The sequence below is a fragment of the Pseudophryne corroboree genome, chromosome 3, assembly GCF_028390025.1.
Source record: "Pseudophryne corroboree isolate aPseCor3 chromosome 3, aPseCor3.hap2, whole genome shotgun sequence".
NCBI lineage: Eukaryota > Metazoa > Chordata > Amphibia > Anura > Myobatrachidae > Pseudophryne > Pseudophryne corroboree.
The window spans coordinates 84,132,957-84,150,808 of record NC_086446.1 but is presented as its reverse complement, the minus strand read 5'-3'; the positions used below and the strand labels follow the sequence as shown (position 1 = coordinate 84,150,808).

The 17,852-nt window shown below is 48.3% G+C and overlaps 1 protein-coding gene across 4 annotated transcripts in view; it reads right to left on the bottom strand.

Annotated features, from left to right (window-relative positions):
* LOC135057056 (gastrula zinc finger protein XlCGF26.1-like) overlaps positions 1-17,852 on the bottom strand; it is a 103,687-nt gene that overhangs the window by 83,216 nt on the left and 2,619 nt on the right. For all 4 annotated transcript variants that reach the window (XM_063962943.1, XM_063962942.1, XM_063962945.1 and 1 more), the window contains exon 2: positions 13,016-13,186. In XM_063962943.1, the coding sequence (XP_063819013.1) occupies positions 13,016-13,093 (78 nt within the window). In that variant the 5' untranslated portion in view covers positions 13,094-13,186. The remainder of the gene's footprint in view (positions 1-13,015; positions 13,187-17,852) is intronic.

Sequence of the window (17,852 nt, the reverse complement as noted above, 5' to 3'; positions counted from 1 at the left end):
GAGACCATCTTAGCTCGACCCAAAGTAGCCACAAAGGTCTTGATGGGAAATGGGAGGATTCGTGGGGGGGACTCAGCAAACTGGGACTGGAGGGCATGACGAAGCTGGAGGTATCTGAAAAAGTAGGAATTGGCTAAGTCAAACTCATCTTTCAGTTGTTGAAAGGATTTGAGTACATTATCTAGGTAGAGTTGAGAAATAGAAACCACCGATCTAGGGGCCCATACCTCCCGCCCCTCAAGTGCATGTAATTCAGGGAGCCAGTCAGAGTACCAAAGGGGGGTATCTGGGTCCAGGCCGTCGTACCTCAAGAGGTCTCTCAGGGCCCGCCATATCTTTAAGGCCTGGAAAATAATAGGGGGAAGAAACCGAGCTATGCTCCCACTTAGCAGCACCTGCACAGGAGAGAGGTGAGGAAAGTAACAGCGAATAAACTCACAATGTAAAGAATCAGCCCCAGAATCCTGCGCCCATACACTAATATGAGTCAGCTGAGCAGCGTAGTAATATATCTGAAAATTAGCCAGAGCCAGGCCACCGTCAGAGCGCTGCCTGGTAAGGGTATTTAGCTGTATCCTAGGTCGTTTGTTAGCCCATATCAGTGAGGATAAAACGCTATTTAATTTCCTAAAGAATATTGGATAAATATATACCGGGGACTGGAGAATAATGTATAAAAGTTTGGGCAGTATAATCATTTTAATGAGATTAACCCTGCCAGACACCGTCAGTGGAAGCTTACACCAAGTTTTGGATTTGCCCATGACCCACTGCATGGTCGGGTCCAGGTTCAGAGGGACAAAATCAGAAGGGTCGTTAGTTATTTGGATTCCGAGGTATTTAAATTGTATCGTCCAACATAATGGCAGGGGGGTTTTGGGAACAGTAGGAGGGGGGCCTATGACTGGCATAATGTATGATTTAGACCAGTTAATTCTAAGACCCGAATGATCACCAAAGCTCTCAATCACACGTAGCAGAATGGGCATTGACTTGGTGTAATCCTGCAAAAACAACAACATGTCATCGGCGTAGAGAGCTATTCTATCCTCACGTGAACCCGTACAGATTCCCACAATATCTGGGTGCGATCTTATCAAACAGGCCAGGGGCTTGATGGCCAAGGCAAACAGTGTGGGGGATAGGGGGCAGCCCTGCCTAGTACCACGGGACAGTTGAAAAGAGGGGGATACATAGCCGTTCACCAAGATCCTGGCACTCGGATGTTGATACAGTAATTTAGTCCATCTGATAAAGTTGGGTCCAAAGCCCATACAAGCCATCACCTCCCATTAATAAGCCCATTCAATGCTGTCAAAGGCCTTGGCCGCGTCTAACGAGACCACATCCGAGTCAGAAGGGGAGTCATGTGGGAGTTGTAAAATGGTATATAGTCTACGTAGGTTAATAGACGTGGACTTCCCTGGCATGAAGCCAGTCTGGTCCGGGTGAATGAGGGAGGTGATCACTGTGTTAAGCCGTACTGCCAATATCTTTGCCAGGACCTTAGCATCGGTGGGAATCAGGGATATCGGCCTATAGGAGTCTGGAGACCCAGGGTCCTTACCGGGCTTTGGAATCACTATTATAACTGCCTCTGACATAGAGGGGGGAAGTTCGTTATTGGTAAATATATCTAAGTATAGGGCATGGAGCCTGGGCCCAAAAAAATCGATATGATTTTTGTATACCTCGGAGGGAATTCCGTCACACCCCGGAGCCTTGTCATTAGGGGACACACCAATGGCCGCAGTCACCTCCTCGAGCGTCAAAGGCGCCTCCAGCAGCGCACAGGCCTCAGAGGAGAGTGCGGGCAGCGGAATACCCCCCAGGTAATATGAGAGATCTAGAGTAGAGCACGTCAATTGTGAGCTATAAACCTCAGAGTAATAAGATCGGAATAACTGCGCAATGTCCGGTGTGGTGTCAACAAAGGAGCCATCCCCATCGGACATTTGGGTGATCGTAGTCCCAGGACGATCATAAAGTATCAGACGGGCCAGGAGGCCCCCCGTCCTATCAGCCTGCATATAAATATTAGTAGCCTTAAAAAGGAGGGATCGAGAGTTTTTATCAGACAGGTGGGCCAACCAAGCCGACTGAGCCACTAGCCAGCGTGCCTTTGTCGCGGGGGCACCATCTAGCAAATATTGGGACTCTAGTTCCCTGGCGTCGCTTTCAAGGGCCTGTTCTCTCTCCCTTGAGGACATTTTATGAGCCGCTATGCGTCCAATATATGAACCTCTCAAAAACGCCTTAAATGAATCCCAAACTATCGTACCTGGGGCAGACCCTGCATTGTCGTTAAAGTAACCCCCCCACTGAGTCTCCAGGTCACTGCAGTCACCCAGCTGGGTCAGCCAAGAGGGGTGCAGCTTCCAATAAGAGTGCCCCCTCTGACTTTCCACAGCAAGAGTCATCAACAGAGGGGAGTGATCAGAGACCCCTCGAGCCTCATAGTGGATGTCAATGATCCCAGGGACGAGGGCGGGGGACACCAGCATCAGGTCAATCCTGGAGAAGGAGCCATGAGTGCTGGAAAAACAGGAGAACTGACGGGCCGCAGGGTGACGAAGCCTCCACACATCTACCCACTGCAAACTATCCAAGAAATCAGCAAACTTGGTAGGACCACCACCCGCCAGCGCAACATTCGGGGAGTGCCATCGGTCCAAGGATAAGTCTAGGATGTTATTAAAATCGCCCAGGCATATCACTGGGGTGGTAGGAGATGGAGTACTGAAAGAGGCAGCCTGCTGCAGCACAGCATATGAAAAAGGAGGGGGGACATACACCGCTAAAATGTAATAGGGCTGGGAACTCAGTTTACATTCCAGAAATACAAATCTTCCATACGGGTCAGTTTTGACCGATAATAACTCAAATTGCACTGATTTTTTAATCAGAACCGAGACACCCCTAGAAAAGGAGGAATGAGAGGCATGGTAAGCCCATCCCACCCAGGCCCGTCGCAAAGACAGTAACCTATGTCCTTCCAAGTGGGTCTCACTGAGGCATGCAATATCCGGGTCATATTTCTTAATCATATTTAGAACCAAAGATCGTTTGATTTTGTTATTCAGACCTCGGACATTCCATGCCAGAAATTTCAGGTTAATCATGACCCCATGTAGGCTCTATGTGCCACCCGGATAGACATCTCCCAAAATATAACTGAGAATCAACATTATTAACAACAGCAGCACATGACGTATACAAGCCCTGCGTTGTAAGCCACAGCATCTGAAATATTAAACATCCTTGCTTCAGAAAATACATAGATAAGAAAAATAACAAACTAAAGAAAGAAAACCAAAAACAGCAAAAGGAGCCACAACTAGCAGCTTCCCAACTATCCTTCCCCTCCCCGTACACCACCCCGAACACCGGCATACTTATATCCCAAACAATCAACCCAAACTACCAAGTGCTAAGAAGGCCTAGATTCTCAACTAAACCTCTAACTCTCTCTAACCAACACCACTTGGACGTAAAAGTCTTGAGCCACCAATGCAAAGGAGGGGGGCTCCCCGATCTATGATCGTTCCCTCCGGTAGTCTAGGCCCCAGCTTCTTCAACGCAGGAGGTCAGTCCGGAGCCAGCTGCCGAGCACCCGGCGCAAATCTGTCCAGCCATTGGGCCGCCTCTCTAGGGGAATTAAAAAACTTGGTCTCCCCATCCGCCACAACCCGGAGCCTCGAAGGAAACAGCATGGAATATGAGATGTTGAGGTCCCGCAGACGCCGTTTAATAGGCATAAACTGGGCTCGGTCCTTCTGGACGTCTGCGGCAAAGTCTGGGAAGGCCGACACCTTGACTCCATTACGGACCAACGGGCCCTTCGTACGACCTAGGCGGAGAACCGAGTCACGGTCCTTATAATGCAGGAATTTGGCGATGAAGGTGCGAGGAGGGGTACCAGGGGGTAGCGGCCGAGATGGTATCCTATGTGCACGCTCCACTGTGAATTGGGCCGTAAAGGACTCAGCGCCATACATCTCTTTAAGCCAAGATTCGAGGAAGTCCTCCGGCTGCGAGCCCTCTTCTCTTTCAGGCAGGCCTACAAATCTTACATTGTTTCTGCGCAGCCGACCCTCCATGTCTAAAAGCTTGGTCTGGAGGGAGGAAACCTGCTGGGTCACCGCGGATACGGACTGCTTTAGGGGGCCACACATATCTTCCAGGTTGGAGACCTGTGTCTCCGCCTCACCCACTCTCTCACGGATACGTTGAACATCTTGTCGGAGTAAGGAGAGGTCGCACTGCACCTTTTCCATCTTATCGGAGAGACGCTGTTCACTGCCAGCTATAGCCTCCAGCACCTGTTGAATAGACGGCGCCTCCGCTGCCGCTGGGGAATTGGCAGCAGACGCAGAGGGGGAGTTCGAGTGTGTCGAAGAGGCTCCCTGAGAAGGAGCCGATGACACCCTGGGATTGGGTTGCCTGGCATATCTTTCTAGTTTGGCAGCGGCCGCACTCTGGCCGCCCTTAACCATATTGGACAGGAGCAGTCACACTCACCCAAGGGTAGGGTTACAGTATAGAAGTGTAATTAGAAGGCGGCAGCAGCAAGGTTGTATATAATCAGTGGCGGGAAACAACCGTGCCCGGTCTTTAGGTCAAAATATCAATGGATAGGAAGTACAGGCTTGTGTAAAAGTAACAATACGGACGGGAATATTGAGGAGGGAATATCCTGCAGCAAATTCCGGGAGGCAAAGGTAGGATATTGGTGTGTAGTACACTGCAGGATATTAGTGCAGTACAGCAGTGTAGTCAGTTCCAATCTATATGCAGCTCCTGTGTGGCAGAATGGGAGAGCTGCGCAGTGGGAACAGCTGACTCTGCTTCCAACAACATGTTAATGTAGCATAGATATTGAGAAATAGAGAATGGGTGGGAGCAACATGCAGTAAGGTCTCAGAGAGCAGAAACAGTTCACGGGACACAGGAGAATCTTATCAGGCAGCTCTTCAGATGTCCAGGCGTGGGTAGCAGCCTATATAATCTGCTTCTAAAATGGCCGCAGTGCTCCTTCCCCTTCCCCAGGAGTACCTGCTTTTCCACCGATTATCAGGGCCCCAGGCCACAGCCCGACAGGTAGAGGAGAGGCTATCTCCTCTTCTCAGTCTTCCCGCGGCGTCTGGCGGCAGCAGCAGCCCGCCGCTCGAGCTCCGGGCGTCCCGCGGCCGAGGGCGCCGAAATCGAGGCCGGGGATCCGGAGGAGGTGCAGGCCGCAGGGCCGGAGGTCAGTAATTGCCGCTCCACGGATCCCGGAGACTGCGGAGAAGGGTGCCCGCCGGTGCCCAACAGTATGGGGTGGAGAATACGGCCGGGCAGAGACACCAGAGGGAGTCAGGATGGGTTTCAGGAGTTTGATAGCCGGGGAGCTCCCGAGACCTGCTGCCTACTCCTCAGCCGTCGTGGCCACGCCCCCATACAGTTAAGCCTTTTCAGATATCCCAGGATGACTCGGTCCCTCTCCCTATAACCCCGCCTCCATGCCCAGGCAGGTCAGTTTTGGCAACAAGCCCAAAGCAGGAAGAGGATGAGGAGAGTAGAAAGATACGGTACACATAAGAACACACTCTCACAGACTGGAGAAGGGAACCAGTGACCAAAGCGGCAAACCCATATAGGTCGGGTGCATCAAGGTGGGCGTCCTGTGGACCTCGAAGAAAGAGTTAACAAAAAGGTAAATCTACCATAACTCTCCTTTTCTTCTTCGGATTCCATAGGTATAACATTGGGGATGTCCTAAAGTAGTACTTCAAAGGCAGGGACGCTCCTTAGTTTGTGAAAATCGTAAGGATAAAGAGGGAATCCGATCTGCTTAGTGAACTGTTTCGGTCTACATAGATACGAAGGGCAAGAACCACGTCCAAAGAACGCTCTGCAGTTGAGAAATCTGAGAAGACGAAGGTCAAAACCATAATTTCCTCATTCAAATGAAACCGGGAGATCACCTTATATAGACAACCCTGTCTAGTAAGAAGTACTGCTCTGTCCGGATGAAAAATCAGGAAAGGAGGGCGATAGGAGAGAGCTTCCAAGTCTTGTAGATGCAATGGCCAGAAGGAATAAGGTCTTAGCAGTTAGCCGTTTCAGGTCAACTGTTTCCAAAGGTTTAAAAGGAGCCTGTTGAAGAGTGTCCAGAACCACAGACAAATCCCACTGAGCCACAGGAAGAACGCAGGGAGGCTGGACCCTTTCGAAGTCGAAAATATTATACCCACATGCATCACGTACAAACACCACACAGAGTGGCCTCCGTGCGTGTGCTTGTACTGCCGTGCGTGCGCATGCCCGCACGTTGCGTATGTTGGCTCACAAAGTCCTGCGTATTAACGTGTGGTATGAGTAAATACGGTAGCATACGCATTCGCATGGAAAAGCCACAAAAACATATCTGATATTTAATCCACATAGTTCATAATTTACACATATAAATCTAAAGCAAAATCGAGTCAAAGGCTTCCTTTGGCGCATAGGGGAAAAATGAGGAAGTAGTAGTACTTTCCTCAATTGAATGGTGCAACGTTTTGTTAAGCGTACCCCCACTCACGCTGATATGAGGTAAGTTCAGCACATCAAGGTATCTTTTATATTCTTATATCAAGATAATCCTGGATATCGTACCCCAACTCACACGGAAATGGGAATCTGGACTCCTATCAAAGTTTCTTTCAGATATCCTCTCACGATAATTCATAAGGGTGTATCCTCCATATGTAATGACCTCATTTACATGTGAAAAATGAGAAGAAAATATCCAATGTGTAGAATTTTCTTTACCATACGTTACATATGAAATATGCAATTTTGGATCATTCTCATGCTTTAATTGCACCTTCAATCATTTCACCGTGTGTACTGTTCTTAAGGTTTCGTATGTACCACCAATACGTGGACCCTTCACCAGATTGCTAATAAGGTAAGCGTACCCCTCACTCACACAGAAATTCAATGTGTAACTCCTATAATGGTATCTTTGTATAGAAGGAAAATATATATATCTCGCGGGCGTACCCCAACTCACACATAAATATGCAGATTGAATCCCATCAAGGTATCTTTATCTGGTCCTTATGCCACAACTTATATAAAGTAGAGAAAGAAAATCCTCTGTAGCAATCTTTGGGAATGCTTGACTCCAAAGTATAGGTTCCAAAATAAGAGATTCACAGAAGTAGGATACAGGGGTCTGTCGACGCGTTTCGGTCTCTTGGATGTCTTGAAAAAGGTCCAAGAGACCGAAACGCGTCGACAGACCCCTGTATCCTACTTCTGTGAATCTCTTATTTTGGAACCTATACTTTGGAGTCAAGCATTCCCAAAGATTGCTACAGAGGATTTTCTTTCTCTACTTTATATAAGTTGTGGCATAAGGACCAGATAAAGATACCTTGATGGGATTCAATCTGCATATTTATGTGAGAGTTGGGGTACGCCCGCGAGATATATATATTTTCCTTCTATACAAAGATACCATTATAGGAGTTACACATTGAATTTCTGTGTGAGTGAGGGGTACACTTACCTTATTAGCAATCTGGTGAAGGGTCCACGTATTGGTGGTACATACGAAACCTTAAGAACAGTACACACGGTGAAATGATTGAAGGTGCAATTAAAGCATGAGAATGATCCAAAATTGCATATTTCATATGTAACGTATGGTAAAGAAAATTCTACACATTGGATATTTTCTTCTCATTTTTCACATGTAAATGAGGTCATTACATATGGAGGATACACCCTTATGAATTATCGTGAGAGGATATCTGAAAGAAACCTTGATAGGAGTCCAGATTCCCATTTCCGTGTGAGTTGGGGTACGATATCCAGGATTATCTTGATATAAGAATATAAAAGATACCTTGATGTGCTGAACTTACCTCATATCAGCGTGAGTGGGGGTACGCTTAACAAAACGTTGCACCATTCAATTGAGGAAAGTACTACTACTTCCTCATTTTTCCCCTATGCGCCAAAGGAAGCCTTTGACTCGATTTTGCTTTAGATTTGTATACTTTCTTGGATTAAGGGGTGATATCCAATTCTGAGTCAAAGGTTCCCATCAGGCAGCATTTCCCTTGCGCCGAACCGTGGAAATTACAGAAATCCCTTTTGTCACATAATTTACACATAGCCTACACACGCCACACCAGCAAGTTACATTTGTTTCAGAGGTATAACAACAGAGGGATTCAACTTTACAGGATATGAGGGGACAGAATTAGGTTAGGATGTGGTGTTTGGTATCCAGCTGTACAGTATTTCAAGGGCAATATTCCGATGGCAGTTTGCAGAAAGTAGCAAGCTCCTGCGCATGGATATGCGCAGGAATATATTATTAATAACACACTGTATTTACTGTACTCCTGATATTCGGCGGGAACCCAGTGGAGGACACCTGCAAGTGCACCTGGACCAGGCATCGCCCACCTATTCAAACCGACCTATGACTCCTCATGTACTGTAAATGACCAGCCCTTTGACCTATGAAAGAAGAGATTACAATTTCCTTTGTTTCATGCTTTGGACTATTGTATAAAAACCAAGCCTCCTGGCCGGCCTCAGTCTATTCTCTGAAGGTCATCTTTCCAGATTGACTGAGGACCGGATCCGGGTGGCGCAGGCGAACAAACGTATGTATCCATTGGTTGTAGCTTTTCTCTTGTATTGTTGTATTTCTCTGTGAACCCCCTTTTAAGTAAATATTTGTTGCTGCGTTGGACCACAACATAACATATACAATTGGTGTCGCATTCCGTTCCTGTTAGGGGTTTAAAGTGTATTAGGCCGCACGTGTAGCTACTTTGTGCTTACAGCGTGACGGCGTGCTTACGCAACGTGTACGCATTTCATATAGGGTTATCACACACACGCTTAGTGGGTCACAGCGGCCTGAACATTTCTGTATTTAGGTATTACTTTTTCCTGTAAGTTAAACGAACTTAACAACCCAGATAATGCCCTGGAGAAAGGTGCGGACATCCGATAATGGAGCAATCCTGAGTTGAAACCATACAGACATAGCAGAAATATGCACTTTGAGAGAAGCCAGACGAAGGCCGAGGCTCAATCCCCGTTGCAGGAAGGCCAGAATTCTGGAAAGACAGCAGGGTCATAGTGCCTGAAATCACACCACTGGAAGTAAGTATGCCAAATCCGGTAGTAGATGCGGGCAGAGGCCAGCTTTCGGGCCTTAAGCATGGTTTGCACTACTGGGCGAAAAAAATACTTTTGCCCTTAGTATGAAAGACTCAAGAGCCACTCTGTCAAAGACAGACATGGCAGGTCCTGGTACAGACACGGTTCCTGAGACAAGTGATCTTGGTGTAGTGGAAGGGGAACTCCCACTGAGCGGCCTTGCAGGTCTGAGAACCAATGGCATCTGGGCCACGCTGGGGCTACGACAATGAGGTTGCCTCCTTCCTGTTTGAGTTTCCGTAGAACCCTTGGCATAAGTGATACTGGAGAAAAAGATGTACATGAGACTGTAGGTCCACCCAATGGAGAAAGCGTCCGCGGATGCTGCTTGTGGATCCCGGGGATCGGGAGCTGTACACTGGAACCTTGTGGTGTTGTTGCGAGGCCATGATGTTGACATCTGGGAGACCCCACTTGTCTACTAGAAGTTGAAAGACTTCTGGATGAAGGGACCATTCTCCCGCGTGAACGTCCTGGAGACTGAGGAAGTCTGCTTCTAAGTTGAGGGTCCCTGGAATGTATACGGCAGAGATGGCTGGAAGGTGACGTTCTGCCTACCTGAGAATGCGGCCCACTTTCTGCATTGCCATCTGGTGATTGAGATAAGCCACTGCTGTGGCACTGTTGGACTGAACCTGAACAGGTCTGCCTTGGAGAAGATTTTGCGCCAGAGTTAAGGCTTTGTAGACAGCTCGCAGTTGCAGGACACCGATTGGGAGACGGGACTCCGAGAGCATCCAACGCCCCTGAAATGAGTGTTGTTCCTTTACTGCTCCCCAACCACAGAGGCTGGTGTCGATGGTTAGAAATACCCAGTCCAATATCCAAAAGGGTCGACCTTTGTACAAGTGGGTCATGTGGAGGGACAAGCGAACCTCCGGAATGAGAATTATTACTTGAGATTTGATCAGATGAGGTTGGCCATTCCTTTTGACCAGGATCAGATGTTGTAGAGGATGAGAATGGAACTGAGCATACTCTACCATGTCGAAGGTCGAGACCATCAGTTCGAGGACCTGCATGGCTGAGTGAATGGACACTCGGTGCGGCTGGAGGAGCTGGCGAACCTTGTCCTGCAGCTTGGAGATTTTGTCTGCTGGCAGAAAGAGACGCTGGCTCGCAGAGTCCAATAGGGCTCCCAAGTGTAACATCCGCAGGGACGGTGTGAGGGAGGACTTTTTCCAATTGATGAGCCATCTTTGTGTCTGAAGGAAGGTCATCGCGAGTTGAAGATGTCTGTGCAATACTTCTTGTGAAGTAGCCAGCAGCATTAAGTCATCCAGATAGGGAAGTATTCTGACTCCCTGACCATGCAGCCGTGCTGCCATGACTGCCATAACTTTGGTAAAAATTCTGGGCGCCATAGACAGTCCAAACGGTAGTGCCCTGAATTAAATGTGGGCTGCCTATAGCAAAACATAGGTACTGCTGCTGCGAGTTAGCAACAGGGGTATGCAGATAGGCATCCTGTATTTCCAGGGATACCAAAAATTCTCCCTGCTCCATAGCAAGGATTATGGATCGAAGGGTCTCCTTGCGGAATTTGGGAACCTTGACAAATCTGTTAAGAGATTTGAGGTTGGGTGAGTCGGTATGACTCGTTTGGCTTGTCCACTAGAAACAGGGATGCATAATAGCCCTGTCCGCTTTGAAATGGAGTAACCGGTATTGTCACACCTGATTGCAGGAGTGATTGCACAGCAGAAAACTAGCACAAGTCACATGCAATGCAGGAAATACAATGATATAACTGCAATGAGCACTTTATCAACTACTCAGCCTTGTTTGCCAGCAGGTAGGATATAACTGATGTAAAAACCTGGCTCCTTGGAGACGTTTTTACAGGGAGACTGGACCCAGGGTTCCCGGAGACCTGGCTTGCTTAAGAGATGACTGTCCAAGTCTCTGAGGGTGTGAGGAAGCAACTTAATGGCGGGAAGTCCACGGTGGACTGGTGCCTAAAGCTGGGGGAGGGGCCATACTGGCGCTCCCTCCCCTGTGCTGGTGTTTCAACCACTGGTACTGAGGGGCCCTGTAAAAGGTTATACCTTCGCCCCTATATGCCCTGGTGGTCTAGTGTAGTCCTTGGTCAGGAACCAGTGTCCACAGGCAGCGCCTTCCTCCCAAGACGCGCAGCGGGCCGCAATTTAAGCGCTCCAATACCCCTTACCTGCTCCCCGATGGCTGGCCACGCAGTCCAGGGGTTGCCCACCAGCAGCGGTGCTAGTCGCAATGTTTTGGGCCCCGCCGCAAATAGTTGTCTTAGCAGAAGCTGTGCTGAAGTTTCGGCGCCTGCAGTGCTGCAGTCTGACAGACATCCAGTACTGACAGGCTCATTGGAAAAGTAGAAAAAATAAAATAACAAACAAATAAAAAAGCTTTTTGCTGATACTATGAAAAAAACAAACCTGTCTGAGCAAGGGGGCTGGGTTATAGGGAGATATCCTCGGATATCTGAAAGGCTTAACTGTATGGTGCCCAGGAGCTGATCCTGACAACTATAATGTTATCCCTGTGGAACTGTATGGAACCCGAAGAAGAAATGTATATTTTTAAGGATTAACTATACAATATACAAGAGCAATCTATATTACAGCTACCATCCAGCTTCCTATACACAGGGTAGTGGAGTGCATATAGCATGTATCACTACGGCAGCTCTGCATCATCTGCTTGGGGTTGGGCCCCCATGGATGAATCACCTGCACTGGATAGTGTCGCGTAATCAGCAAGATGATGCTGGGGTGGAAGCAAGATTAAGAAAAATGACTCAGAACAGCCACCCACTGAAGATGGCCAGAGCTATGGTGAGGTAAGGTGTACGTTTATACAGTAACTTTATCAAAAAAGAAAAAATACTACCAGTCACATGCAAATGTACAAGACAGATAAACACAACAGTTACGGAATGCTCCCGAAATGTGTCTGACTGGAGTTATAGGACGGCATCTCAGATTCCAGAATCACAGGTGGTGGAGTTTCTCTCTAAAAATATCTCACCTCTCCAATATAATGTTTTATTATTAGAGATAAGAGTGATGTCACTGTGATACTCCCAGACTCCTTCACCTCCCCAGTCAGGTCCCTGTGTTAGTAATAGCGATAAGAGTGATGTCACTGTGACACTCACAGACTCCCTCACCTCCCCAGTCATGTCCCTGTGTTAGTAATAGCGATAAGAGTGATGTCTCTGTGACACTCCCAGACTCTCTCACCTCCCCAGTCAGGTCCCTGTGTTAGTAATAGTGATAAGAGTGATGTCACTGTGACACTCCCAGACTCCCTCACCTCCCCAGTCAGGTCCCTGTGTTAGTAATAGAGATGAGAGTGATGTCACTGTGACACTCCCAGACTCCCTCACCTCCCCAGTCAGGTCCCTGTGTTAGTAATAGAGATGAGAGTGATGTCACTGTGACACTCCCAGACTCCCTCACCTCCCCAGTCAGGTCCCTGTGTTAGTAATAGAGATGAGAGTGATGTCACTGTGACACTCCCAGACTCCCTCACCTCCCCAGTCAGGTCCCTGTGTTAGTAATAGCGATAAGAGTGATGTCACTGTGACACTCCCAGACTCCCTCACCTCCCCAGTCAGGTCCCTGTGTTAGTAATAGAGATGAGAGTGATGTCACTGTGAAACTCCCAGACCCCCTCACCTCACCAGTCAGGTCTCTGTGTTAGTAATAGAGATAAGAGTGATGTCACTGTGACACTCCTAGACTCCCCCACCTCCCTAGTCAGGTCCCTGTTTTAGTAATAGAGATAAGAGTGATATCACTGTGACAATCCCATACCCCCTCACCTCTCCAGTCAGCAGGTAGATGATCTCTAGGGTGATATTTACTATCCTCTCAGTCGTGTGACTCCTGTGCTTGTCCATACTCAGGTATCAGTGATTTTTCAGGACACGCCTCGCCGTCACGTGACTGTGTACATCTAGTGTAAAGGGTCTGGCTCCTCACTGCTCAGTTGTCTAGGAATACATATAATTATTAGAAGAAACATCACAGAGTACACATGTAATTTACTACCTCACCTCCCCAATTAGGTCCCTGTATTAGTAACAGAGAGGAGGCCATATTCTTACCGCTGGCTACTCATTGGTGGATATGAATGGCATGTATACCAGCAAATCCTATATGTCCATAACAGCTATATAAGGCTGTCGATAATGTATAATTCAATCAATCCTATCTGAATTGTCCGATTATACTGTAGTATATCGCTGTTACCAAATAATAAGAATTTACTTACCGATAATTCTATTTCTCGTAGTCCGTAGTGGATGCTGGGGACTCCGTCAGGACCATGGGGAATAGCGGCTCCGCAGGAGACAGGGCACAAAAGTAAAAGCTTTAGGATCAGGTGGTGTGCACTGGCTCCTCCCCCTATGACCCTCCTCCAAGCCTCAGTTAGGATACTGTGCCCGGACGAGCGTACACAATAAGGAAGGATTTTGAATCCCGGGTAAGACTCATACCAGCCACACCAATCACACTGTACAACCTGTGATCTGAACCCAGTTAACAGCATGATAACAGCGGAGCCTCTGAAAAGATGGCTCACAACAATAATAACCCGATTTTTGTAACAATAACTATGTACAAGTATTGCAGACAATCCGCACTTGGGATGGGCGCCCAGCATCCACTACGGACTACGAGAAATAGAATTATCGGTAAGTAAATTCTTATTTTCTCTGACGTCCTAAGTGGATGCTGGGGACTCCGTCAGGACCATGGGGATTATACCAAAGCTCCCAAACGGGCGGGAGAGTGCGGATGACTCTGCAGCACCGAGTGAGAGAACTCCAGGTCCTCCTCAGCCAGGGTGTGCCCCTGACCAAGTAGCAGCTCGGCAAAGTTGTAAAGCCGAGACCCCTCGGGCAGCCGCCCAAGATGAGCCCACCTTCCTTGTGGAATGGGCATTTACATATTTTGGCTGTGGCAGGCCTGCCACAGAATGTGCAAGCTGAATTGTACTACACATCCAACTAGCAATCGTCTGCTTAGAAGCAAGAGCACCCAGTTTGTTGGGTGCATACAGGATAACAGCAAGTCAGTTTTCCTGACTCCAGCCGTCCTGGAAACCTATATTTTCAGGGCCCTGACAACATCTAGCAACTTGGAGTCCTCCAAGTCCCTAGTAGCCGCAGGTACCACAATAAGCTGGTTCAGGTGAAACGCTGACACCACCTTAGGGAGAAACTGGGGACGAGTCCGCAGCTCTGCCCTGTCCGAATGGACAATCAGATATGGGCTTTTGTGAGACAAAGCCGCCAATTCTGACACTCGCCTGGCCGAGGCCAGGGCCAACATCATGGTCACTTTCCATGTGAGATATTTCAAATCCACAGATTTGAGCGGTTTAAACCAATGTGATTTGAGGAATCCCAGAACTACGTTGAGATCCCACAGTGCCACTGGAGGCACAAAAGGGGGTTGTATATGCAGTACTCCCTTGACAAACTTCTGGACTTCAGGAACTGAAGCCAATTCTTTCTGGAAGAAAATCGACAGGGCCGAAATTTGAACCTTAATGGACCCCAATTTGAGGCCCATAGACACTCCTGTTTGCAGGAAATGCAGGAATCGACCGAGTTGAAATTTCTTCGTGGGGCCTTCCTGGCCTCACACCACGCAACATATTTTCGCCACATGTGGTGATAATGTTGTGCGGTCACCTCCTTCCTGGCTTTGACCAGGGTAGGAATGACCTCTTCCGGAATGCCTTTTTCCCTTAGGATCCGGCGTTCAACCGCCATGCCGTCAAACGCAGCCGCGGTAAGTCTTGGAACAGACATGGTACTTGCTGAAGCAAGTCCCTTCTTAGCGGCAGAGGCCATGAGTCCTCTGTGAGCATCTCTTGAAGTTCCGGGTACCAAGTCCTTCTTGGCCAATCCGGAGCCACGAGTATAGTTCTTACTCCTCTAGGTCTTATAATTCTCAGTACCTTAGGTATGAGAAGCAGAGGAGGGAACACATACACCGACTGGTACACCCACGGTGTTACCAGAACGTCCACAGCTATTGCCTGAGGGTCTCTTGACCTGGCGCAATACCTGTCCAGTTTTTTGTTCAGGCGGGACGCCATCATGTCCACCTTTGGTCTTTCCCAACGGTTCACAATCATGTGGAAGACTTCCCGATGAAGTCCCCACTCTCCCGGGTGGAGGTCGTGCTGAGGAAGTCTGCTTCCCAGTTGTCCACTCCCGGAATGAACACTGCTGACAGTGCTATCACATGATTTTCCGCCCAGCGAAGAATCCTTGCAGTTTCTGCCATTGCCCTCCTGCTTCTTGTGCCGCCCTGTCTGTTTACGTGGGCGACTGCCGTGATGTTGTCCCACTGGATCAATACCGGCTGACCTTGAAGCAGAGGTCTTGCTAAGCTTAGAGCATTGTAAATTGCTCTTAGCTCCAGTATATTTATGTGGAGAGAAGTCTCCAGACTTGATCACACTCCCTGGAAATTTTTTCCTTGTGTGACTGCTCCCCAGCCTTTCAGGCTGGCATCCGTGGTCACCAGGACCCAGTCCTGAATGCCGAATCTGTGGCCCTTTAGTAGATGAGCACTCTGCAGCCACCACAGAAGAGACACCCTTGTCCTTGGAGACAGGGTTATCCGCTGATGCATCTGAAGATGCGATCCGGACCATTTTTCCAGCAGATCCCACTGAAAAGTTCTTGCGTGAAATCTGCCGAATGGAATCGCTTCGTAAGAAGCCACCATTTTTCCCAGGACCCTTGTGCAATGATGCACTGACACTTTTCCTGGTTTTAGGAGGTTCCTGACTAGCTCGGATAACTCCCTGGCTTTCTCCTCCGGGAGAAACACCTTTTTCTGGACTGTGTCCAGAATCATCCCTAGGAACAGCAGACGTGTCGTCGGAGACAGCTGCGATTTTGGAATATTTAGAATTCACCCGTGCTGTCGTAGAACTACTTGAGATAGTGCTACTCCGACCTCCAACTGTTCTCTGGACCTTGCCCTTATCAGGAGATCGTCCATTTTCTTTGAAGAAGAATCATCATTTCGGCCATTACCTTGGTAAAGACCCGGGGTGCCGTGGACAATCCAAACGGCAGCGTCTGAAACTGATAATGACAGTTTTGTACCACGAACCTGAGGTACCCTTGGTGAGAAGGGCAAATTGGGACATGGAGGTAAGCATCCCTGATGTCCAGGGACACCATATAGTCGTCTTCTTCCTGGTTCGCTATCACTGCTCTGAGTGACTCCATCTTGATTTGAACCTTTGTATGTAAGTGTTCAAATATTTCAGATTTAGAATAGGTCTCACCGAGCCGTCTGGCTTCAGTACCACAATATAGTGTGGAATAATACCCCTTTCCTTGTTGTAGGAGGGGTACTTTGATTATCACCTGCTGGGAATACAGCTTGTGAATTGTTTCCAATACTGCCTCCCTGTCGGAGAGAGACGTTGGTAAAGCAGACTTCAGGAACCTGCGAGGGGGAGATGTCTCGAATTTCCAATCTGTACCCCTGGGATACTACTTGTAGGATCCAGGGGTCCACTTGCGAGTGAGCCCACTGCGCGCTGAAACTCTTGAGACGACCCCCCACCGCACCTGAGTCCGCTTGTACGGCCCCAGCGTCATGCTGAGGACTTGGCAAAAGCGGTGGAGGGCTTCTGTTCCTGGGAATGGGCTGCCTGCTGCAGTCTTCTTCCCTTTCCTCTATCCCTGGGCAGATATGACTGGCCTTTTGCCTGCTTGCCCTTATGGGGACGAAAGGACTGAGGCTGAAAAGACGGTGTCTTTTTCTGCTGAGATGTGACTTGGGGTAAAAAAGGTGGATTTTCCAGCTGTTGCCGTGGCCACCAGGTCCGATGGACCGACCCCAAATAACTCCTCCCCTTTATACGGCAATACTTCCATGTGCCGTTTGGAATCTGCATCACCTGACCACTGTCGTGTCCATAAACATCTTCTGGCAGATATGGACATCGCACTTACTCTTGATGCCAGAGTGCAAATATCCCTCTGTGCATCTCGCATATATAGAAATGCATCCTTTAAATGCTCTATAGTCAATAAAATACTGTCCCTGTCAAGGGTATCAATATTTTCAGTCAGGGAATCCGACCAAGCCACCCCAGCGCTGCACATCCAGGCTGAGGCGATCGCTGGTCGTAGTATAACACCAGTATGTGTGTATATACTTTTTAGGATATTTTTCAGCCTCCTATCAGCTGGCTCCTTGAGGGCGGCCGTATCTGGAGACGGTAACGCCACTTGTTTTGATAAGCGTGTGAGCGCCTTATCCACCCTAAGGGGTGTTTCCCAACGCGCCCTAACTTCTGGCGGGAAAGGGTATAACGCCAATAATTTTCTATCGGGGGAAACCCACGCATCATCACACACTTCATTTAATTTATCTGATTCAGGAAAAAACCACAGGTAGTTTTTTCACACCCCACATAATACCCTCTTTTGTGGTACTTGTAGTATCAGAAATATGTAACACCTCCTTCATTGCCCTTAACATGTAACGTGTGGCCCAAATGGAAAATACGTTTGTTTCTTCACCGTCGACACTGGAGTCAGTGTCCGTGTCTGTGTCGACCGACTGAGGTAAATGGGCGTTTTAAAGCCCCTGACGGTGTTTGAGACGCCT